General features: G+C 43.2%; 1 protein-coding gene across 19 annotated transcripts in view; it reads left to right on the forward strand.

The window, feature by feature from the left end:
• STYXL1 (serine/threonine/tyrosine interacting like 1) overlaps window positions 1-24,026 on the forward strand; it is a 63,957-nt gene that overhangs the window by 1,058 nt on the left and 38,873 nt on the right. For 4 of the 19 annotated variants that reach the window (XM_067705856.1, XM_067705866.1, XM_067705858.1 and 1 more), the window contains exon 2: window positions 10,656-10,759. The exons of 2 other annotated variants lie outside the window; for them this stretch is intronic. In XM_067705856.1, the coding sequence (XP_067561957.1) occupies window positions 10,656-10,759 (104 nt within the window). Of the gene's footprint in view, window positions 1-8; window positions 195-474; window positions 642-730; window positions 753-9,320; window positions 9,514-10,655; window positions 10,760-24,026 lie in introns of those variants that run through there. 13 more of the 19 variants (XM_067705863.1, XM_067705870.1, XM_067705871.1 and 10 more) reach the window with 11 other exon arrangements.

Genomic DNA, 24,026 nt, shown 5'->3' on the forward strand with positions numbered 1-24,026 from the left:
GGCCACATCCGGACTGTCGCGGAGGCCGGCGGAGAGACGCTCTCCGTGCGCAGTCGTGGGGTGGGTCGTTGTGCGGTCGGCCGCCGTGCGGCCTGTCGGGGAGACGCGGTCGGAGTGGGAGGGAGAGTCAGCACCCGAGAGGTGCAAGAAGACAGGCTTTAGGCTGGAAGAGCCCTAGAGGAGCGATTTTGCAGGTGGGGTCCCCAGACAGAGGCTCTGATAGGGAGACCGGCTGAGGTCGCGCCGCAGGCCCGACAGAATGGGTGCGGCCCGAGCCCCCCCGAGCTCAGCCCAACCCACCCCTCCTGTCCTTGGAGGCGGGAGGGGCTCCGAGCTTTGGAAAGCTCTGGAAAGGAAAGGGGGGAGGGGAGGTTGAGAGTCCCGCGGTTGGGGTGGAGGATGAAGGCTCCTCTAATCAGTCACTCCCGTGCACCCCTCCCCACCCCGGTCGCACACACCCCGTCCACCCGCCAGTGTCGTCGTCCCTCCTGGTGCCCAGGACCTTCTAGTAGAGTTTACAAAGCTTTAGAGACACCTCTACCAAGAATGGCCGACCCTGAGCACTGACGTGGCGCGAGACACTGTTCTACGAGTTTACAGGAAAGCAGTCCCGCGTTACAGATGAGGAAACAGGTATACAGGTGATAACCTGTGAAGTCACCCAGTCCCTGCCCCTCCGGTCTGCCCAGCCGTGCTGTGAACCCGGCCACACTGTTTCTGCTTTAGGGACCAAGAAACCATGGCTGAGCTCAGTTAAGTGGATTCGTTCAGAGTCTACCAGAAAGAAAGTAAAGATACGGTTTCTCCTCACAAGAAGCGTATTTAAGTTGATCAGTATCCTTATAAGCTTCATGTGCCCCACTGCTGTTTTCTGGGCATACAGAGAATTCCTTGCCCACAAAAAGTTCAGGGTCAAGTGGGACAGGGAGGTGTGTTGCAGGTTGTTAACCTTAGAGGAGTGTACAAACCCAGTGGGGGGGACCAGTGACCGCTTCCCTGGGAACAGTGGTCAGGGAACCAGCGGTGAAAAGAACAGTTAGCACAGGTGCTGAAGAACCTATCCGTAGGAGGGAGTGCATGGTGCTGGCTTACTCTTTCCTCCCTCCTTTCCACTTGTTTATTGAGCTACTAAGATGTGCCAGTCCAATCTTGGAGCTGGGTGTTCAACTATGAACAAGATCCAGACATTTTCTGCCTTCCAGGAGCTCAGAGTCTAGTGGGGAGACAGGTAGACTGCAAGCAGCATGGTATGGCTAACACCAGGAAAATTACGAGGGGCTGTGGGAACACAAAGGAGGTCCATCTACCCCAGATTTGGGGTGGAGGTGGGGGCCATGTGAGAGAGGACTTCGGAGGATGAAACATCTAAGCTGAGATGTAAAGGAAGAGCAGGAGTTTCTCAGTGGGACCATTCACCTCCACAGGAGGGAGAGATCCTTGCCTGGGCTTTGGACCTCTCAAAGCGGGGGCACTAGGAGCTGGGCGTTTAACAATGGGAAGTGTCCAGATGAGAAAGAAAGGGAAAAGAGCCCAAAGACAAACCTGGAGGAAGGGACAGTGAACAGATAATTTCTGTTGGAGAGGGGACATGAGGACAAACAGTGTTCTTTATCTTATCACCGTGTTCTCTCTAATTGTTTACCCCTTTATCTTACCACTAGAACTGAAAGCATCTTACAGTCAGGTTCTTTCATCTCTTTATTGTCCAGCATCTGACCAGGCTGAGCGTGGGTTTCTGAATTTTGGGAGAGTTGAGTGGTTTTAGATACAAGGCTGGAAAACCCAGATTGTGCAGGACTTAACTGAATGTTAGCTGAGAAGTTTGTATTTTATTCCTCGGGAAGCAGGTGTTTATCAAAGGCTTTTGTGATGCCACCAGAACGGTGTTTGAGGAAGATTAGACTGACTTTGGCGTGTTAAAAGTTCCAAGGGGAAAAAAAAAAAAAGTTCCAAGGGAAAAATGTGCAGGGCAGGGAGATTGTTCAGGAGGCTATCTAATGAGATGATAAATATCTGAGTTACTGTGATGGTTTTAGAAATGGTGAAGTGGGGCCAAATGAGGGAGAGGGAAGAATTGATAAGCGTTTGTGCCCATCTGGGTTTAAGAAACAAATGGAAGTGATGTGGGAAACCAGCCTGAGAGAACTGTATATGTACAGAAATGGAATTCAGGGTGTGTGTGGAAGGAGAGCTGGCTGGAGAAAAAGTAAAGAGTTCTGTTTTAGATGGGCTACATTGGAAGTGATGGTGAGTTGTCCATATAGAAATATCAGTGGACACTTGGGGAATTACTCCAAGGGGAAATATGGGATTGAAACCCCTGAGAGAGGCCAGGGCTGAAGTCATCCCTATAGAGGGGAGAGCTGAGGCCAGGGGAGAGAAACTAGAGTCACATTCTCGTGTGCTCACTCCCACATCTGGGGCTGGAACTCCTTCCCACCCCCCTGGCAAGTCAGTCAGCCCCTGTCAGCATCTCCACGGCGGGGAGTCACTACCTCCCAAGTCCTCTACTCGGGCCATCCCAGCCACTTGACTGTTAGAAAAACGTCCTCACATTCAGCTCCTAGTTGCTTCCCTTTAAATCGCAAAATGGTTCATAACACTCTTAGCAGCTACCGTATCAAGCATTGACTTTGTACCAGGCACCATGCCCTGCTTTGCAAGTGTAACTGTTAACAGGGAACATGCACAGCCTCATTCAGGAAGCCTAGTGCAGTCAGAAAATGGCTGTATGTCTTCATCCCCATTCTTCCTCTAAATCTTTGCTTGCCCTTGGATTACATCAAGCCACCAGGACAGACTTGTTGCAATAGCCTAAATGTCCTGTTCACATTAATAGTCAAAACTCTGAACTTTTAAGTCAGTGTTAAAGCTGCTCCCCTTCCCCTCCTGAGCTTGCTTCAGGCTCCCACCTTGGGAGTGGAGAGTGGTTGTCTTCTCCATTTCTCCATCTTACTTCCTCACTACCCCTCATCCCTGAAGACTGAGGCTTCAGGCCCATCAGTGTTGGTGGAGGGGGTTGTGAGAATAAAGATAGGGGCAGGAAGGGTCCATTTGGCATTAGTAAGAATTCTCTGAGCTTGATGGGAGTTTGTGGCTGACACTTCCATGTGGTGCTTTTGTGGGTCTCTCTTACCTGCAGTTCCCTTGACCTGGGTGGTTACACCTCAGCCTTGCTGTTTGCAGTTGCTCCCTCAACCCCTGTTTTCTGGAATCCTCCAGTACCTGAGATTGGTCCATTGTCTGTCCAAGTGGCCCTCTTGGGCAAAGTCCCTTTAAGATTGCTTCTAGTTGGCCCTCTCTCCTGCCTGGCCCACATCTGGTCTACAAGAGACACATAGGTATCCTTCACCCCATCAAATTCTGGGGGTGTAGGCTGTTTCAAATGCAGCTGCTGCTCTTTGCTAACAGCTAACCAGCTTCCGATTTTTCCAGGCAGGTGCCCACCACCAGCCTCTATGCCTGCACAAGCTTCAGAGGGCACAGGCCAAGCTATTCTAGGGGTTTTCTTTCTGGTTTCGTGAACTGCTTCAAGAAAGCTGAGACTTGTGAATATTTGAAATCAGGGAGAAAGAGGCTGTAATAGAGGTGAAGAGCTTTGAGATGCTAGAAGTCAAGAGAGAAAAGGATTAGGTGGGAAAAGATGAGGTCAGAGGACACTTACCCCTTTGATTTTGGGAAGAAACTTGAAGGGCACCCAGCGGGCAGTGGTGAGGTAGGGCGGTTTGCATCTCGTGGCCTTAGCCTTCCCAGCCAAGACCTAGAAAATGAGAGAGGTTGCTGCATGGTGAGGAGGTTTGGATAACAGTTGTAGCCATTGGGGAAATGCTGGGAAAATCAGGAACGGTGAGAAAGGATTCATTGGCAGCTCTGGGGGCCCAGCTGAAGGTTTGCAGTGTGTCCTTTCTGTGTGCCCAAGCTCATGTGGCTTCTCACAGCCCAGACCCCACACCAAGTTCACGGATGTACGGGTGGGCCACACACCCACACATTTGTATCCTTGAACACAAACACATGGTTCTATACGGGGGATTAAAAGCAATTATTGCCATATAGTTTACATACAGTACAGTATACAGATCTTCAGTGTGCAGTTGGATAGTTTTGACAGTTTGCAGTCTTCTAACCACCACCCAAAACAAGCTATAGAAGCATTTTCATTATTCCAGAAAGTTCCCTCATGCCCCATTCCCCAGACAGCTACTTCCTGACTTCTATCACCATAGATTAATTTCACTAGTTCTTCATTGCATGTTTTCATACACAGTATAGAAATACATTGATGTCCTCCTTGCCACACCCCCACACAAGCCGCACACGTGCTCCTATACTGACCATTTTGTTCCTTACAATAGGCTGGGGCCACAGTCGAGCTGTCAGGTTTTTGCTCTTAGGTGCACATATTCTATGCTAACCTACCTTCTCTTCAACCCTAAAATCGTACCTCAAAGTGCAGTATTTCAAATCTTTCCTTTCAGATCCCTGGAGATAAAATGAAGAATTAGAAAGGTGGTAATCATCCCACCTGCCTGAGAGTTTGCTTTATTTTCCTCTAGGGTCTCTAGAATATCGGCAAATGGGGACATAAAATTTTAAAACAGAACTGTTTAGATATATAGCTTAACTTTCAGTTGTGGCCCAGCTGGAAGTCAAAGGGTGTGGCTTTCCAAGATACATGCCAGCAGAGCAACTAGGAGATGGTGGACTGGTGACAGCAGAGGCAGCAAGAAGCTGCTGGCAAGGAGCTCCCAAGAGCTGAGAGTCGCCGATGGTGGCAGATCTGAGTCGGGAGCAAAGCCTGCAGTCCTCCAGGCCAGCTGGAGGTCAGGGAAGTGAGAACAAAGCTGAATCCAGAGGTTGGTCATGTCCAAGAACCCGTGTCAGGTGCAGAAGGTGGGGCGCTAGCCCAGTTGAGCAGAGGAGAAGCAAGTGCTGGAGACAGAGTTGGAGGAGGTGAGACCAGACCTGGTGGCCACACAGCCTTTGTGTAGCAGTTCGCTAGCCGCTACCTTTGACATGTGAATTGCTGCATGGGTAGGCCTGTCACCCTCCCAGGACCACTAGGGTACCTCTTGGGGATGTAGTGGGTCTAGGTTTGGGGCGATGGGAATGAAGGTAAGATAGACAAGGGACAGGGATGTGGTGGCTTGAGTCTGGGCCTCTGGAGATACTGGTGCTCACTAGCTACAGGACCTGGAGCTTCTCTGAGCTGAGAAATGGTTTCAGGACCACTTCTGCAGCCTCCACAGCTCTGGGGTGCTGCGGCCTGTGACTGTGTCCTCTAGCTTTGTCAGGGTTCAGGCCACAAGGAAGGTGTCTGATTGGGATTGAGGAAAGACTCTACCAGATCCCTTAGGAACCTGACCCTTAGGCAGCATCACTGGATCCCCCCGCTTACAAACTTGGCCAGCTCCTGCTCTGGTCTTTGGCCTGAGATTTCTCTGAATGGTGCTTTCTGTCTACTGGACATCCGGAGACTCCTAGATGAAATTGAAAAGAGAGAGAAAGTAGGAGTAAAGGAATTTGTTTCCTAAGCTCCTGCTCTGTGCTGGGCCCAGTTCTGGGCAATTTATGTTTGTTATTTCAACATAACATTCCTACAGCCTTTCCAGGGTGTATTATTGCCTCAGTTTACAGGTGAGAGCATTGATGCCTGTCACTGTATTTAAGCCTGGGTCATCCTGGCACAGCCTCAGTTTCCCACACAGAACCAGGGCATAGTGGGGTTGGCTGTGGACCCTGATTCATATCTGTGCAGTCCTCTGGTCCCTGCTCAGCCTGAGCCAGGAACCCAGAGTAAAGCTTACGGTCTGACTTCTCCAGGAGTGTTGAGTGATGCCTCTTTTCCACTGGAAGCAAATGCCCATCAGTTGTGTCCACCTGGACTGTCTGGGCCTGAGCACTAGACCAAGCTCTCAGGACCCTGGAATACCTGTGAGAAGGATGGGGTCAGGCCCAGCCTCTGGCAGTGACGCCATCAGTCAGAATGGAATTGGTCAGGCATAAGGAGGCAAGAAGGCCTGGATCTGGCCAGTTTCCCCTTAGTCTCAGGCTATGATGACCCCTAATGAAACATCCCTTCTCAAAGATAGACACGGTCTTTTACTGGAGCTGAGCTCTCCAGCCCAGCTGTGTCTGGACCGGAGAGAGAGCCCCACACAAGCCCCCTAGGTTGAAGTTCAGGCCAGGTCATTACAGGGAGGGTGAAGAACCTTCCTGCTGGTGGGTGTCCAGTGTGCAGAGATGAGGCCTGTGCTGGCACCCTGCTCTCCTGGCAGTAGGTGGCTCCTTGCCACCCAAAAATCTGTGTGGATTTCCCAGATGGGTCAGTTCATAGGAATATTGGTATCCTCTCACCCTATGAAGCCAGATCCCCAGGAGGTGCTCCCTTTGACCTCCCTTCCCACCTGCCTGCCCCATCACCCTTGCAAGAGCTATTGCACTAAATGCACTGAAAGTCTCTTAAGAGCTGTGCTGTGCTAAAAGAGCCCAAAGGGGGATGTCTTAAACTTGCCATCCTGGCTCCACTGTTTTGAATAGATCACCAGGAAATGAGACTTGGTAGAAATAATCATTACAAATGAAACTCACAGTGGCAGAAACCATACTCAGTAAAATCCGATACAATAAGAATCTGATTAAGGAATCAGATATTTATTGTAAAATTCACAGGGAAACAAGGCTTGATCTTGGGAGAAATAATTTTGGCTAAACAAAATTGAAAGTGAAAAAAATTGGAATTGGTTAACTGTGAAATATAGGAAATCAATTAAGGGATTAAATTGGCTTAGTGGAATTCATCTAAGAAAAATACTTTTTGCAAAACCTCATCGACATTTGTTTAATGGTTCTATATAAAAGCTCAACATCAGAATATTCTTAGGGCCCAAATGGTGGAGCCAAGAACGTCTTCCACCTTTCAGAATTTGGAGTAGTGCTGGAAGGGCTGTTAGCTACGTCTGGTCCTCCACCCACCGGGGCTAGTGGCCCTCCTCATCACGGCTCACAGGGGTGCGTCTTCTCTCAGCAGTGTGCCGTTAGGTTCAGGACTGTACTTACCCTCCTGAAGTTTACCAGCAGGTGAGGCAGCTCTTTTTTTTTTTTTTTAAATAAATTTATTTATTTATTTTTGGCTGCGTTGGGTCTTCGTTGCTGCGTGCGGGCTTTTCTCTAGTTGCGGCGAGTGGGGGCTGATTTTCGCTGCGGTGTGCGGGCTTCTCATTGCAGTGGCTTCGCTTGTTGCAGAGCACGGGCTCTAGGCGCGTGGGCTTCAGTAGTTGTGGTGCGTGGGCTTAGTTGCTCCGTGGCATGTGGGATCTTCCTGCACCAGGGCTTGAAACCTGTGTCCCCTGCATTGGGTGGATTCTTAACCACTGTGCCACCAGGGAAGTCCCAGTGAGGCAGCTCTTGCTTGACAAGGGAGAGTGCCCCCTTTGGGAAGGAGATGTCTGAAGGAGTTGATTGCTGGGGCTGGACTGGGTTTTTACCTGAACGCCCAGAGACAATCCCTTGGCTAGTGAATAAAGAGATGGAGGTTGTAATGGGGAAAGTGGGTGGGAGTGTGAGGATGGGCTCTGAGCAATAGACCAGATAGGTTAGGAGCCAGCTTTTAGGTTGGCTTAGCAAAGTTGTGGGACTAGACACAAAACTCATCCTCTCTCCCCTATGCTCACCACCTCCAGAATGGCCTGAGATCAGGACTTTCAGAGGCAGAGGACCTGAGGGTACGAGTTGGGATGTCCTCAGGAAGGATCTTTATGTAGCATCTAGAAGTATGGCCTCAGGTCAGGATGGCCCCATTGGTGAAGGCAGGAATGGTGACTAGTAATAATGTAGTCATTCAACACGTGCTTACTGAGCACTAGTCTGCATCAAAAATCCTGGGCACTGGGTGAGGACACAGCAGTGAACAAGAAGGTCAAGGTCTGTACCCTCAGGAGCCGTATATTCCACTGTGGGGAGACTGATGATAAAACAAGCAAACAAATGAGTGCAATAATGCAGGTGAAGACAAACTCGTAGTTTGCAAAGATCACCCTGACTGCCATGGGAAGATCAGACCGTAGGGAGAAAGCAAGAAGCCCAGTTGGGAAGTACTGCATCCTCAGGAGAGAGATGCTAGTACCTTGGTCTAGGATGCTAGCCCTGCACCCGGGTTTGGAACATATTTAAGTAGTAGAGCTAATAGATTGGATGTGAGGGACTGAGGGAAAGAGAGGTTAGGGGTGTGACCTTGAGTAACTAGGTGGCTAAATGGTGCTGTTTATTGAGACAGGGAAGACTAAAAGACATATTGGAGGTAAGGGCACGTGTAATTTAAACATTCCTTTTGGGCCATGTTTTATTTGAGATGTCCATCAGGCGTCCAAGTGGAGCCTGGAGCTCAGTGGAGAGGTCAAGTAGGGGCCATAGTTGGGGAGTCGTTATTATACATGGGGTATTCAAGGGACTAGATGAATCACCTAGACTCTAGGTCTTAGATGCTTGTTCTCAACTGACAGTGACTTTGCCCCTCTTCCAGGGGACATTTGGTGAAGTCTGGAAACATTTTTGGTTGTTATAACTGGAGGGTGGGGTTGCTACTGGCATCCACCCAGTGGAGGCCAGGGATCCTGCTGAACATTCTGCAACGCACGGGTCGGCCCCACGACGAAGCATTATCTGGCCCCAAATGTCAGTGGTGCTGAGGTTGAGAAGCTCTGTCCCAGGGTGAGAGTAGATAGAGAAGAAAAGAGATGACTGTGCCCAAGGGCATTCTCATGGAGAGAGTTAGAGCAGGAACTGTCTGAGAGGTAGGAGGGAAGCCTGGAGAGTGGGGTGTCCTGGGAGTGGAGAGTGGGGAAGGAGGAGCGCTCAACTGGGTTACTGAGGCTCCATGTTTGAGCACAAAGAGAAATGACTAGTGGATTAGGCAAGAGGAGTATTTTTGATGACCTTGATAGGAGCAGTTTCTGTGGTTTGGGGTCAGAAATTCCAGGGGAGAAGGTTGTACCAACAGCTAACAATTACTGAACACTTCCTCCCTGCTCAGAATGTCTTACATGTGTAATTTCATTATTCCACACACAACAAGTACTATTATCCTTGTTTTACCGAAATGGCAATACTATTTTTACCCCCATTTTACAGAGGTAGAAACTGAGGCACAGAGAGGCTAATTATTCCCTCAAGTCAGGCAGCCAATAGTAGGTGGCACAGCAGGGGTTTGGACCTAGAGTTTGGAGGTGAGGAAATAGAGGCAGTGTTAACACCACCTTTTTTTTTTTTTTTTTTTTGGTATGCGGTCCTCTCACTGTTGTGGCCTCTCCCATTGCGGAGCACAGGCTCCGGACGCGCAGGCTCAGCGGCCATGGCTCACGGGCCCAGCCGCTCCGCGGCACGTGAGAACTTCCCGGACCAGGGCACGAACCCGTGTCCCCTGCATCGGCAGGCGGACTCTCAACCACCGCGCCACCAGGGAAGCCCAACACCACCCTTTTGAGAAGTCTTGGCTGTAAAGGAGAACAGAGACTGGTACAGAGGATGTTTGCGTGCCACTAGGAATGACCTGTATGGAGGGTGAAACTGATGATGCTGGAGGGGAGGCTGAGAGCTGAAGTCCTTGAGGAAGTGAGAAGGATCCAGGGCCCAAGTCAAGGGGTTAGCCTTTCTGGGGAGCATTGTTCTGGTAATTCTGAAGTGGACCCTAACTGTTTTGAGCAGGATACCCCTGGACTTGACTGGCCTTCAGAGGTCTTCTGCCTGCCCCCACCCCAGCTAAAAGGTAGCCTCCCTGCAGTAAGCTGCTGCACAGGCCCAGCCTTCCCCCTCAGTGTCCATGGGGCACCAGAGACAGTTGTGCCAAGGAACCAGTGTCCCAAGAGCAGCCCTGTAATCAGGAACCAGAGCCCAGGCTGGCTGGGCAGTTCTGTCAGTACAACTGAGCCATTCTCCTCCTTCCACAGACCATCACGATCTTCATCATAACCCTAAAGGCCCCTCACAAGGGCACCTGCGTCGGCCTCCCCAGGGTCTTCACTCATTACTCTCTTCCCGCTGTTGCCACACCAGGCTCCTTTTGAAATCTCTCAGATACTAAGTTCCCTCCTGTTGTCAGTTTCTACCTCCTCCATCCTCTCCCTCTCCTCTACCTGCCTAGGTCTTGCCTAACCTCCTGTCTCAACTTAGCAATCACATCTCAGACAGCCCTTCTCTGATCCCAGCTAGGTGAGGCCCTCCTATTAGCACCTCCCATGACACTGGATGCTGACTCTTTTAAAAAAAACGCTTTTCCTACTCACAATGTATTTTTTTGTCCAGTGTCTGCATTCCATGCTAGACTGTAACCTTCATGAGGGTAAGTCTAGTTTACCACACTTATTTCCAGTGCCTGGCCTGTGGTAAGTGCTCAGTAGTTATTTACTGAAGGAAAGTGAATTGGTGACTGTTTTACAGCCTGCTTTGTATTTATATGGTTCAGATATGTCGTGTGCAACAATTATCTCCCCTACACACATTTCACTATCAATTTTGGAATTTTCCTTGATCACATGCATGATTATTTTCACCTTTGTTTGAAGGCATGTTAAGAAAGAGTTGAATTATCTTACTTTGTGGTCATTCATCTAAAATAGAAAGATGCACTAAGCTTTTACATGATTGATTCTTCCCTGTAGGATGAGTGGTTTGGTTTTGTGTGAACCAACAGAGCTTTACAACATCTTGAATCAGGTCACAAAACTATCCAGATTAACTGAACCCAACTATCTCTGTTTATTAGGTAAGTACTTTAAAAAATGTTGTGAACAGTGTCCTTCAAAGATTATTTTTCATGAATTAACAAACTTTGAAGAGTAATAAATTACTTTAGAAAACTATTAAACTAATTAGGCATAGCTCAAAATGCTACTATTAACTGTCATGTGACTTGGAATATTGCCAGATTAAATAAATCTAGAAGAAAAGTTCCCAGAAGACTCATGTTTGAGTCCTCTTACTATTGTTTTTAGTGAAATATTTTAAACGTCTAACAAACACATAGTAATACACATAAGCGCTTATGTACACACCATTCAGATTTAACATAATAAAAAGTTACACAAATGTACCCCTCTTTTGTACTCCATCCTGATCCTCTTCCTTTCCCTCCCCGAAGATGACTGCTTCTGTATTTTTACACGTTTACGACATAGGCAGGCATCCCAAAGTAATGTATGGTTCAAACATTTACATAAACAGTACCATAAGGTACAGTGATCCTGCAACTTACTTTTTTTTTTTTTTTTTTTGCGGTATGCGGGCCTCTCACTGTTGTGGCCTCTCCCGTTGCGGCATGTGGGATCTTCCCAGACCGGGGCACGAACCCGTGTCCCCTGCATCGACAGGCGGACTCTCAACCACTGTGCCACCAGGAAAGCCCAACTTACTTTTTTAAAATTTAGTTTAATTTATTTTTTTTATACAGCAGGTTCTTATTAGTTATCCATTTTATACACATCAGTGTATACATGTCAATCCCAATCTCCCAATTCATCATACCCCCCTGCCCCCACTGCTGCTTTCCCCTCTTGGTGTCCATACGTTTGTTCTCTACATCTGTGTCTCAGTTTCTGCCCTGCAAACTGGTTCATCTGTTTCCCCATTTCTGTATATGAAGATCTAGTTTATTTTAACTGGTAGTTGCAATATATATCCATTCCTAATTGATTGTGGTGTGTTGCTTGCATTGTGTTGCTATTATGAACAGTGCTGCAGTGAACAGTTTGTATCTCTCTCCCTATTCATGTGCAAGAATTTTTTCAGAATATATTCCCAGAAATGGAAGTACCAAGTTGCACATTCACCTTCACTACATTATTGTCAAATTGCCCTCCGAAGACATTGTATCAATTTTATACTCCAATCAGCAGTGTAAGAAACATACCTACCAATACCTGGTTTTGTCACCCTTTAAATTTTTTTCTCTGATTGGCATGAACTTGTATTATGATGTTTTTCCCCACAATTAAAAACATCGTGTTTAAAATACACATAAAATGTACCATCTTAACCACTTTTAAATGTCCAGTTCGGTGGTACATCATCACCATCAGCTCCATAGCTCTTTTCATCTTGTAAAACTGAAACCCTACACCCGTTAAACAATAGCTCCCCATTCCCTCCTCCCTGCAACGCTGGTAACCACCATTCTACTTTATGTCTCTGATTTTGACTACTCCAGGTGCCTCATATAAGTGTAATCATACAGTATTTGTCTTTGTGACTGGCTTATTTCACTTAGCATAATGTCCTCCAGGTTCATCCATGTTGTAGTGCGTGTCAGGATTTCCTTTATTTTTAAGGCTGAATAATATTCCATTGTATGTATATACCACATTTTGCTTATCCATTCATCCATCGACGGACACTTGGGCTGCTTCCACCTTTTAGCTGTTGTGAATAATGCTGCTATGAACATGGATGTACAAAATATCTCTCTGAGACCCTGCTTTCAATTATTTTCAGTATATACCCAGAAGTGTAATTGCTGGATCATGTGGTAATTCTATTTTTAATTTTTTGAGGAACCACCATTGTGTTTTCTGTAGCAGCTGTACGATTTTACATTTGTACCAGTAGTGTACAAGGGTTCCAGTTTTTTGAAATCGTTGCCAACGTTGTTATTTTTCTGGGTTTTTATTTTTATTTTTAGTAACCATCCTAATGGGTGTGAAGTGGTATCTCATTGTAGTTTTGATTTGCATTTCCCTAATGATTAGGGATGTTGAGCATCTTTTCATGTGCTTATTGGCCATTTGTATATCTTCTTTGGAGAAATTACTATTCAAGTTCTTCGCCCATTTTTGAATTGGGTTGTTGTTTTTGAGTTTTAGGAGTTCTCTATATATTCTGGATATTAATTCCTTACAAGATAGATGACTTGTAAATAATTTCTCCCCTTCCGTGGGTTACCTTTTTACTCTGTTGATATTGTCTTTTGATATGCAACATTTAAAATTTTTCACGAAGTTCAACTTGTCTATCTCTTCTTTTGTTGCTTGTCATATCCAGGAAATTGTTGCCAAATCCAGTGTCATGAAGCTTTTGCCGTATGTTTTCTTCTACAATTTTTATACTTTTAGGCCTTACATTTAGGTCCTTGATCCATTTTGAGTTGAGTTTTGTATATGATGTTTAGATAAGCATCCAATTTCATTCTTTTGCATGTGGATATCCAGTTTTCCCAGCATCATTTGTTGAAAAGACTGTCTTGTTCATGGTCCCTAGGGAGTCCACATGAATTTTGAATAGATTTTTCTATTTCTGCAAAAAACATCATTGGAATATTGATGGGATGGCATTGAATCTGTAGATTGCTTTGGGTAGTATTGACAGCTTAATATTAAGTCTTCCAGTTTGTGAACACAGAATTTTTTTTTTGTCTCTAATTCATTTTGTAGTTTCCAGAGTTCAAATCTTTCAAGTCCTTGTTTAAATTTTATTCCCAAGTATATTATTATTTTTAATGCTATTGAAAATGGAATTGTTAATTTCCTTTTCAGATTGTTCATTGATAGTATATAGAAATACAATTGACCCTTGAACAACGTGGGGAATAACCTGTGTATCACTTATAGTCAGCTCTCCGTGTCTGTGGTTCTTCTGCATTCGTGGATTCAACCAACCATGGACCATTTAGCATTGTAGTATTTATTATTGAAAAATATCTGCGTGTAAGTGGACCCATGCAGTTCAAACTCATGTTGTTCAAGGGTCAACTGTACAACTGATTTTTCTGTGTTGGTTTTCTGTCCTGAAGCTCTGCTGAATTCATTTATTAGTTCTAACAGGTTTTTTTTGTGTGGAATCTTTAGGATTTTTTTGCATATAAGATCATATCTTCTGTGAACTTAGATGATTTTACTTCTTCCTTTCCAATTTAGATGCCCTTTGTTTCTTTTTCTTGCTTAATTGCTCTGTCTAGGACTTCTACCACTCCATTGAATAGAAGTAGTGAAAGTGGGCATCCTTGTCTCGTTCCTTAAAGAAAAGCTTTCAGTCTTTCACCATTGAGTATAATGTTTGTTGTGGGTCTTTCATATATGTTTTTTTATTATGTTCAGGTAACTTCCTTCTATTCCTAGTTTGTCAAGTGTTTTTATCTTGAAAGGGTGTTGAATTTTTCATACTTTTTCTGCATTGATTGAGATAATCATGTAGTTTTTCTTCCTCCTTCATTCGTTTGAAGTGGTAAATTAAATTGATTTTTGAATGTTGAGCCATTCTTGCCTTCCAGGAATAAATTCCACTTGATCATGGTGTATAATCCTGCTGAATGTGGTTTGCTAGCATTTTGTTGAGGATTTTTGCATCAGTGTTTATAAGGAATATGATCTGTATTTTTCTTGCTGTGTCTTTGTCTGACTTTGGTATCAGGGTCATGCTGGCCTCATACGATGAGTTAGGAAGTGTTGCCTTCTCTTCAATCTTTTGGGAAAAATTTCAGAAGGATTGATATTAATTCTTCTTTAAATGTTGGGTAGAATTCACCAGTGAATGTATCAGGTTCAGGGCTTTTTTATTTTCAGCCTAAAACATTTATATTTTAGTAAACACATGATAATTCCCTCTGAGAATGAATAGATATCCAGGTCATGAATTTCAAGAAGTTTATTACCATTTTTCAAGAAAATAAGTGATACACTGAATTCTTAAGTGTTACATTCCCAAGGAGTGGTGGATGAGATTCTTTCCTGAGAGCAGCTATTGGTTAATTAGATGTGGGAAAGGCCCTTTCAGGGTAACAGATTGGGGAGGCTACAGACAAGGGAAAAGCCTCAGTGCCCATACTATATTTGGCTTATTTTTATTTTATTTTTTTAAATTTAATTTAATTTTTATACAGCAGGCTCTTATTAGTTATCCATTTTATACACATCAGTGTATACATGTCAATCCCAATCTCCTAATTCATCACCACCCCCCCCAGCCACTTTCCCTGCTTGGTGTCCATACATTTGTTCTCTACATCTGTGTCTCTATTTCTGCCCTGCAAACTGGTTCATCTGTACCATTTTTCTAGGTTCCACATATATGCATTAACATACAATATTTGTTTTTCTCTTTCTGCCCTACTTCACTCTGTATGACAGTCTCTAGATCCATCCACGTCTCTACAAATGACCCAATTTCATTCCTTTTTATGGCTGAGTAATATTCCATTGTATATATGTACCACAACTTCTTTATCCATTCGTCTGTCGATGGGCATTTAGTTTGCTTCCATGACCTGGCTATTGTAAATAGTGCTGCAGTGAACATTGGGGTCCATGTGTCTTTTTGAATTATGGTTTTCTCTGGGTATATGCCCAGTAGTGGGATTGCTGGGTCATATGGTAATTCTATTTTTAGTTTTTTAAGGAACCTCCATGCTGTTCTCCATAGTGGCTGTATCAATTTACATTCCCACCAACAGTGCAAGAGGGTTCCCTTTTCTCCACAGCCTCTCCAGCATTTATTGTTTGTAGATTTTCTGATGATGCCCATTCTGACTGGTGTGAGGTGATACCTCATTGTAGTTTTGATTTGCATTTCTCTAATAATTAGTGATATTGAGCAGCTTTTCATGTGCTTCTTGGCCATCTGTATGTCTTCTTTGGAGAAATGTCTATTTAGGTCTTCTGCCCATTTTTGGATTGGGTTTGTTTTTTGAATATTGAGCTGCATGAGCTGTTTATATATTTTGGAGATGAATCCTTTGTCCATTGATTCGTTTGCAAATATTTTCTCCCATTCTGAGGGTTGTCTTTTGGTCTTGTTTGTAGTTTCCTTTGCTTTGCAAAAGCTTTGAAGTTTCATTAGGTCCCATTTGTTTATTTTTGTTTTTATTTCCATTGCTCTAGGAGGTGGATCAAAAAAGATCTTGCTGTGATTTATGTCAAAGAGTGTTCTTCCTATGTTTTCCTCTAAGAGTTTTATAGTGTCTGGTCTTACGTTTAGGTCTCTAATCCATTTTGAGTTTATTTTTGTGTATGGTGTTAGGGAGTGTTCTAATTTCATTCTTTTACACATAGCTGTCCAGTTTTCCCAGCACCACTTATTGAAGAGACTGTCTTTTCTCCATTGTATATCCTTGCCTCCTTTGTCATAGGTTAGTTGACCACAGGTGCATGGGTTTACCTCTGGGCTTTCTATCCTGTTCCATTGATCTATCTTTCTGTTTTTGTGCCAGTCCCATACTGTCTTGATTACTGTAGCTTTGTAGTATAGTCTGAAGTCAGGGAGTCTGATTCCTCCAGCTCCTTTTTTCCCCCTCAAGACTGCTTTGGCTATTTGGCATCTTTTTTCTTTTTTTTAGAGAAATCCGTGTACCATCCAGGCATCTCTTTTTATTTTATTTTTTAAACATTTTTATTGGGGTATAATTGCTTTACAATGGTGTGTTAGTTTCTGCTTTATAACAAAGTGAATCAGTTATACATATACATATGTTCCCATATCTCTTCCCTCTTGTGTCTCCTTCCCTCCCACCCTCCGTATCCCACCCCTCCAGGCGGTCACAAAGCACCGAGCTGATATCCCTGTGCTATGCGGAGGCTTCCCACTAGCTATCTGTTTTACGTTTGGTAGTGTATATATGTCCATGCCTCTCTCTCGCTTTGTCACAGCTCACCCTTCCCCCTCCCCATATCCTCAAGTCTGTTCTCCAGTAGGTCTGTGTCTTTATTCCTGTCTGACCCCTAGGTTCTTCATGACATTATTTTCCTTAAATTCCATATATATGTGTTAGCATATGGTATTTGTCTTTCTCTTTCTGACTTACTTCACTCTGTATGACAGATTCTAGGTCTATCCACCTCATTACAAATAGCTCAGTTTCATTTCTTTTTATGGCTGAGTAATACTCCATTGTATATATGTGCCACATCTTCTTTATCCATTCATCCGACGATGGGCACTTAGGTTGTTTCCATCTCCGGGCTATTGTAAATAGAGCTGCAATGAACATTTTGGTACATGACTCTTTTTGAATTATGGTTTTCTCAGGGTATATGCCCAGTAGTGGGATTGCTGCGTCATATGGTAGTTCTATTTGTAGTTTTTTAAGGAACCTCCATACTGTTCTCCATAGTGGCTGTACCAATTCACATTCCCACCAGCAGTGCAAGAGTGTTCCCTTTTCTCCACACCCTCTCCAGCATTTGTTGTTTGTAGATTTTTTGATGATGGCCATTCTGACTGGTGTGAGATGATATCTCATTGTAGTTTTGATTTGCATTTCTCTAATGATTAATGATGTTGAGCATTCTTTCATGTGTTTGTTGGCAGTCTGTATATCTTCTTTGGAGAAATGTCTATTTAGGTCTTCTGCCCATTTTTGGATTGGGTTTTTTGTTTTTTTGTTATTGAGCTGCATGAGCTGCTTGTAAATTTTTGAGATTAATCCTTTGTCAGTTGCTTCATTTGCAAATATTTTCTCCCATTCTGAGAGTTGTCTTTTGATCTTGTTTATGGTTTCCTTTGCTGTGCAAAAGCTTTGAAGTTTCATTAGGTCCCATTTGTTTATTTTTGTTTTTATTTCCATTTCTCTAGGAGGTGGGAAAAAAAGGGTCTTGCTGTGATTTATGTCATAGAGTGTTCTGCCTATGTTTTCCTCTAAGAGTTTGATAGTTTCTGGCCTTACATTTAGGTCTTTACTCCATTTTGAGCTTATTTTTGTGTATGGTGTTAGGGAGTGATCTAATCTCATACTTTTACATGTACCTGTCCAATTTTCCCAGCACCATTTATTGAAGAGGCTGTCCTTTCTCCACTGTACATTCCTGCCTCCTTTATCAAAGATAAGGTGACCATATGTGCGTGGGTTTATCTCTGGACTTTCTGTCCTGTTCCATAGATCTATATTTCTGTTTTTGTGCCAGTACCATATTGTCTTGATTACTGTAGCTTTGTAGTATAGTCTGAAGTCAGGGAGCCTGATTCCTCCATCTCCGTTTTTCATTCTCAAGATTGCTTTGGCTATTCGGGGTCTTTTGTGTTTCCATACAAATTGTGAAATTTTTTGTTCTAGTTCTGTGAAAAATGCCAGTGGTGGTTTGATAGGGATTGCACTGAACCTGTAGATTGCTTTGGGTAGTAGAGTCATTTTCACAATGTTGATTCTTCCAATCCAAGAACATGGTATATCTCTCCATCTATTTGTATCATCTTTAATTTCTTTCATCAGTGTCTTATAATTTTCTGCATACAGGTCTTTTGTCTCCTTAGGTAGGTTTATTCCTAGTTATTTTATTCTTTTTGTTGCAGTGGTAAATGGGAGTGTTTTCTTGATTTCACTTTCAGATTTTTCATCATTAGTGTATAGGAATGCCAGAGATTTCTGTGCATTAATTTTGTATCCTGCTACTTTACCAAATTCATTGATTAGCTCTAGAAGTTTTCTGGTGTCATCTTTAGGATTCTCTATGTATAGTATCATGTCATCTGCAAACAGTGACAGTTTAACTTCTTCTTTTCTGATTTGGATTCCTTTTATTTCCTTTTCTTCTCTGATTGCTGTGGCTAAAACTTCCAAAACTATGTTGAATAAGAGTGGTGAGAGTGGGCAACCTTGTCTTGTTCCTGATCTTAGTGGAAATGCTTTCAGTTTTTCACCATTGAGGATGATGTTGGCTGTAGGTTTGTCATATATGGCCTTTATTATGTTGAGGAAAATTCCCTCTATGCCTACTTTCTGCAGGGTTTTTATCATAAATGTGTGTTGAATTTTGTCGAAAGCTTTCTCTGCATCTATTGAGATGATCATATGGTTCGTCTCCTTCAATTTGTTAATATGGTGTATCACGTTGATTGATTTGCGTATATTGAAGAATCCTTGCATTCCTGGAATAAACCCCACTTGATCGTGGTGTATGATCCTTTTAATGTGCTGTTGGATTCTGTTTGCTAGTATTTTGTTGAGGATTTTTGCATCTATGTTCATCAGTGATATTGGCCTGTAGTTTTCTTTCTTTGTGAATCCTTGTCTCGTTTTGGTATCAGGGTGATGGTGGCCTCATAGAATGAGTTTGGGAGTATTCCTCCCTCTGCTATATTTTGGAAGAGTTTGAGAAGGATAGGTGTTAGCTCTTCTCTAAATGTTTGATAGAATTTGTCTGTGAAGCCATCTGGTCCTGGGCTTTTGTTTGTTGGAAGATTTTTAATCACTGTTACAGTTTCAGTGCTTGTGATTGGTCTGTTCATGTTTTCTATTTCTTCCTGGTTCAGTCTTGGAAGGTTACACTTTTCTAAGAATTTGCCCATTTCTTCCAGGTTGTCCATTTTATTGGCATAGAGTTGCTTGTAGTAGTAGTCTCTTAGGTTGCTTTGTATTTCTGCGATGTCTGTTGTAACCCCTTTCTCATTTCTAATTTTATTGATTGAGTCCTCTCTCTGTTTTTCTTGATGAGTCTGGCTAAAGGTTTATCAATTTACTACATCTTCTCAAAGAACCAGGTTTTAGTTTTATTGATCTTTGCTATTGTTTTCTTTGTTTCTATTTCATTTATTTCTGCTCTGATAGTTATGATTTCTTTCCTTCTACTAACTTTGGGTTTTGTTTGTTCTTTCTCTAGTTCCTTTAGGTTTAAGGTTAGATTGTGTATTTGAGATTTTTCTTGTTTCTTGTGGTAGGATTGTATTGCTATAAACTTCCCTCTTATTATTGCTTTTGCTGCACCCCATAGGTTTTGGATTGTTGTGTTTTCATTGTCATTTGTCTCTAGGTATTTTTTGATTTCCTCTTTGATTTCTTCAGTGATCTCTTGGTTATTTAGTAATGTATTGTTTAACCTCCGTGTGTTTGTGTTTTTTATATTTTTTTTCCCTGTAATTCTTTTCTAATCTCATAGTGTTGTGGTCAGAAAAGATGCTTGGTATCATTTCAATTGTCTTAAATTTACTGAGGCTTGATTTGTGACCCAAGATGTGGTCTATGCTGGGGAATGTTCTGTGTGCACTTGAGAAGAAAGTGTAATCTGCTGTTTTTGGATGGAATGTCCTATAAATATCAATTAAATCTATCTGGTCTATTGTGTCATTTAAAGCTTGTATCTCCTTATTAATTTTCTGTCTGGATGATCTGTCCCTTGGTGTAAGTGAGGTGTTAAAGTCTCTCACTATTATTGTGTTTCTGTCGATTTCTTCTTTTATAGCCATTAGCAATTGCTTTATGTACTGAGGTGCTCCTATGTTGGGTGCATATATATTTATAATTGTTATATCTTCTTCTTGGATTGATCCCTTGATCATTATGTAGTGTCCTTCTTTGTCTCTTGTTACATTCTTTATTTTAAAGTCTATCTTATCTGATATGAGTATTGCTACTCCAGCTTTCTTTTGATTTCCATTTGCATGGAATATCTTTTTCCATCCCCTCACTTTCAGTCTGTATGTGTCCCTAGGTCTGAAGTGGGTCTCTTGTAGACAGCATACATATGCGTCTTGTTTTTGTATCCATTCATCAAGCCTGTGTCTTTTGATTGGAGCATTTAATCCATACATGTTTAAGGTAGTTATCAATATGTATGTTCCTGTTACCATTTTCTTAATTGTTATGGGTTTGTTTTTGTAGGTCCTTTTCTTGTGTTTCCCACTTAGAGAAGTTCCTTTAGCATTTGTTGTAGAGCTGGTTTGGTGGTGGTGAATTCTCTTAGCTTTTGCTTGTCTGTAAAGCTTTTGATTTCTCCATCGAATCTGAATGATAGCCTTGCAGGGTAGAGTAATCTTGGTTGTAGGTTCTTCCCTTTCATCACTCTAAATATGTCATGCCACCCCCTTCTGGCTTGTAGAGTTTCTGCTGAGAAATCAGCTGTTAACCTTATGGGAGTTCCCTTGTATGTTATTTGTCATTTTTCCCTTGTTGCTTTCAGTAATTTTTCTTTGCCTTTAATTTTTGTCAATTTGATTACTATGTGTCTTGGTGTGTTTCTCCTTGGGATTCTCCTGCCTGGGACTCTCTGCGCTTCCAGGACTTGGGTGGCTATTTCCTTTCCCATGCTAGGGAAGTTTTCAACTATAATCTCTTCAAATATTTTCTTGGATCCTTTCTCCCTCTCTTCTCTTTCTGGGACCCCTATAATGTGAATGTTGTTGCGTTTAATGTTGTCCCAGAGGTCTCTTAGGCTGTCTTCATTTCTTTTCATTCTTTTGTCTTTATTCTGTTCCATGGCAGTGAATTCCACCATTCTGTCTTCCAGGTCACTTATCTGTTCTTCTGCCTCAGTTATTCTGCTATTGATTCCTTCTAGTGTATTTTTCATTTCAGTTATTGTATTGTTCATCTCTGTTTGTTTTTCTTTAATTCTTCTAGGTCCTTGTTAAACATTTCTTGCATCTTCTTGATCTTTGCCTCCATTCTTTTTCCGAGGTCCTGGATCATCTTCACTATCATTATTTTGAATTCTTTTTCTGGAAGGCTGCCTATCTTCACTTCACTTAGTTGTTTTTCTGGGGTTTTATCTTGTTCCTTCATCTGGTACATAGCCCTCTGCCTTTTCATCTTGTCTATCTTTCTGTGAATGTGGTTTTTGTTCCACAGGCTGCAGGATTGTAGTTCTTCTTGCTTCTGCTGTCTGCCCTCTGGTGGATGAGGCTATCTAAGAGGCTTGTGTAAGGTTCCTGATGGGAGGAACTGGTGGTGGGTCGAGCTGGGTGTTGCTCTGGTGGGCAGAGCTCAGTAAAACTTGAATCTGCTTGTCTGCTGATGGGTGGGGCTGGGTTCCCTCCCTGTTGGTTGTTTGGCCTGAGGTGACCCAACACTGAAGCCTACCTGGGCTCTTTGGTAGGGCTAATGGCGGCCTCTGGGAGGGCTCACGCCAAGGATTACTTCCCAGAACTTCCACTGCCAGTGTCCTTGTCCTCATGGTGAGCCACAGCCACCCCCTGCCTCTGCAGGAGACCCTCCAACACACTAGCAGGTAGGTCTGGTTCAGTCTCCCCTGGGGTCACTGCTCCTTCCCCTGGGTCCTGATGTGCACACTACTTTGTGTGTGCCCTCCAAGAGTGGAGTCTCTATTTCCCCCAGTCCTGTCGAAGTCCTGCAATCAAATCCCACTAGCCTTCAAAGTCTGACTCTCTAGGAATTTCTCCTCCTGTTGCTAGACCCCCAGGTTGGGAAGCCTGACGTGGGGCTCAGAACCTTCACTCCAGTGGGTGGACTTCTGTGGTATAAGTGTTCTCCAGTCTGTGGGTCAGCCACCTGGCAGTTATGGGATTTGATTTTATTGTGATTGCACCCCTCCTACCGTCTCATTGTTGCTTCTCCTTTGTCTTTGGATGTGGCGTATCTTTTCTGGTGAGTTTCAGTGTCTTCCTGTCGATGATTGTTCAGCAGTTAGTTGTGATACCGGTGCTCTCGCAGGAGGGAGTGAGAGCACATCCTTCTACTCTGCCATCTTGAACCAATCTTCTATATTTGGCTTGTAATTCTGCTTTGTGTCAACTCTGTCAGTAAGAGAGTATATACTTGAATTATAATAATAAGGTGGTCTGCCCACCCCCTTGGTAGTGCTGTGTGCAGGGTACATGTGTAGCACCCTGCTTTTGCTCTCAACTCCTCAGAAGTGGCAGTTGGGTTGTTGGTCTTTTTGTATTTTGTTGTTCATAATTTTCCCAACTGGGCATGCATGTAGTTATTTTTAGTCCCTTATAGTTTCTTTGTATTTATTGCTGGAGGAGACTTTTGTCCAGGTGCAAGTACTGCAGCAAAGGGTCCCAGGTTCCAGCCTGTCTCAATGGGACAACCAGGACACGTACTGGGAGATCCCTGGGAAAGTGTGGATTTTTAATCTAGAATGTACTTGAGTTTCACTAGTCTCTTTCATTGTGTTCATAGGAAGTTGCAGCTGGTCTGCCAGCAGTCATACTGTCTCTCTTATCCTGAGTTTGTTGTGAAATTCTGAAGCCATAGGTAGCTATTATACAAGTGAGATTCTGTATAGTTTGAAGGAATAATCATGTCTCCTCATTCCAGGTTTGCACTTTCCAAATATCACTTAGAGTTCTTTATTCAGTTGAGTAGCCATATAGACACCAACCGTTTTTCTCAAATATCTGACTTAACACTGTCATTTAGGAAGTAGCTGTACCAAAACAGGCCAAAAAGAAACAAACACAAAAAAGAAATTACTGATGGCTGGTATTTGAGATGAAAATCCTTTCACTATAGAGCCTAGGGGTTGAGTTATTGCAAAATAAAAGCTGAGAGCTGTGAATTTACCACATCCATTCAAAATAAGTAGCATACAAAATACAGACTCTGGCATAGAGAAAGGATGTGAAAATCAGTTCAATGGATTGAACTTGCAGATTTCGTGTTTCATTGCTCAAACTTGCACACACTAATATTCTGCAAAAGATAATTGCAGCAAAGAAAAATGACCTTTTGCAAATAGTCTAAAAGCATTCCTCCAAAGAGACCAGAGTAAACATGTGTATATAGGTATAAAGTGTTACTGTTCAACACATGTTATTTCTAGAAAAAACTACATAGGTTAAAACTATGACAGTGTGCAACATCTTAAGCCATTATAGCAGCAGCAACAGCAACAACAGCAAAAATGGATCAAAATCACTGTTTTTATGGTGATTAACGTACCCAAATAAGAAATACTGATCAAAACTCAGGAAATAAATGCCTGGATGTCAGTTGTTGGAAAAACTTTTTGACATATTTAAGATCATTTAAAAGTGAAAGTGGAGTTCAGGCATCCAAAATGGATCTGGGTGGCCACGTGGATGTGGTTTTAGACATGTTCCTACATCACTGAGAGCTTGAATTTTCTGAACCGTATAAAACTCATGGATACCACCAGCCATTTTCAAAGCAGTATCTGCTAGCAGCTGCTAGCTTCAACCTTGTAGTATCAAAGTCTGAGCCCCCTCTTCCCGCACTGAAACTATGAAACATCTCAATCGCCAACCAATCCTTGCTTAACAAGCACCCTTACTTCTTGCCAACTCCAGTTCTGATTCTTGACAAACAATGTACGTAACCTTGTGAAGTTTTTTGCCCTTTATAAGCCTCCCCC

Source organism: Pseudorca crassidens, chromosome 15, assembly GCF_039906515.1.
Source record: "Pseudorca crassidens isolate mPseCra1 chromosome 15, mPseCra1.hap1, whole genome shotgun sequence".
NCBI classification, from domain to species: Eukaryota; Metazoa; Chordata; class Mammalia; order Artiodactyla; family Delphinidae; genus Pseudorca; species Pseudorca crassidens.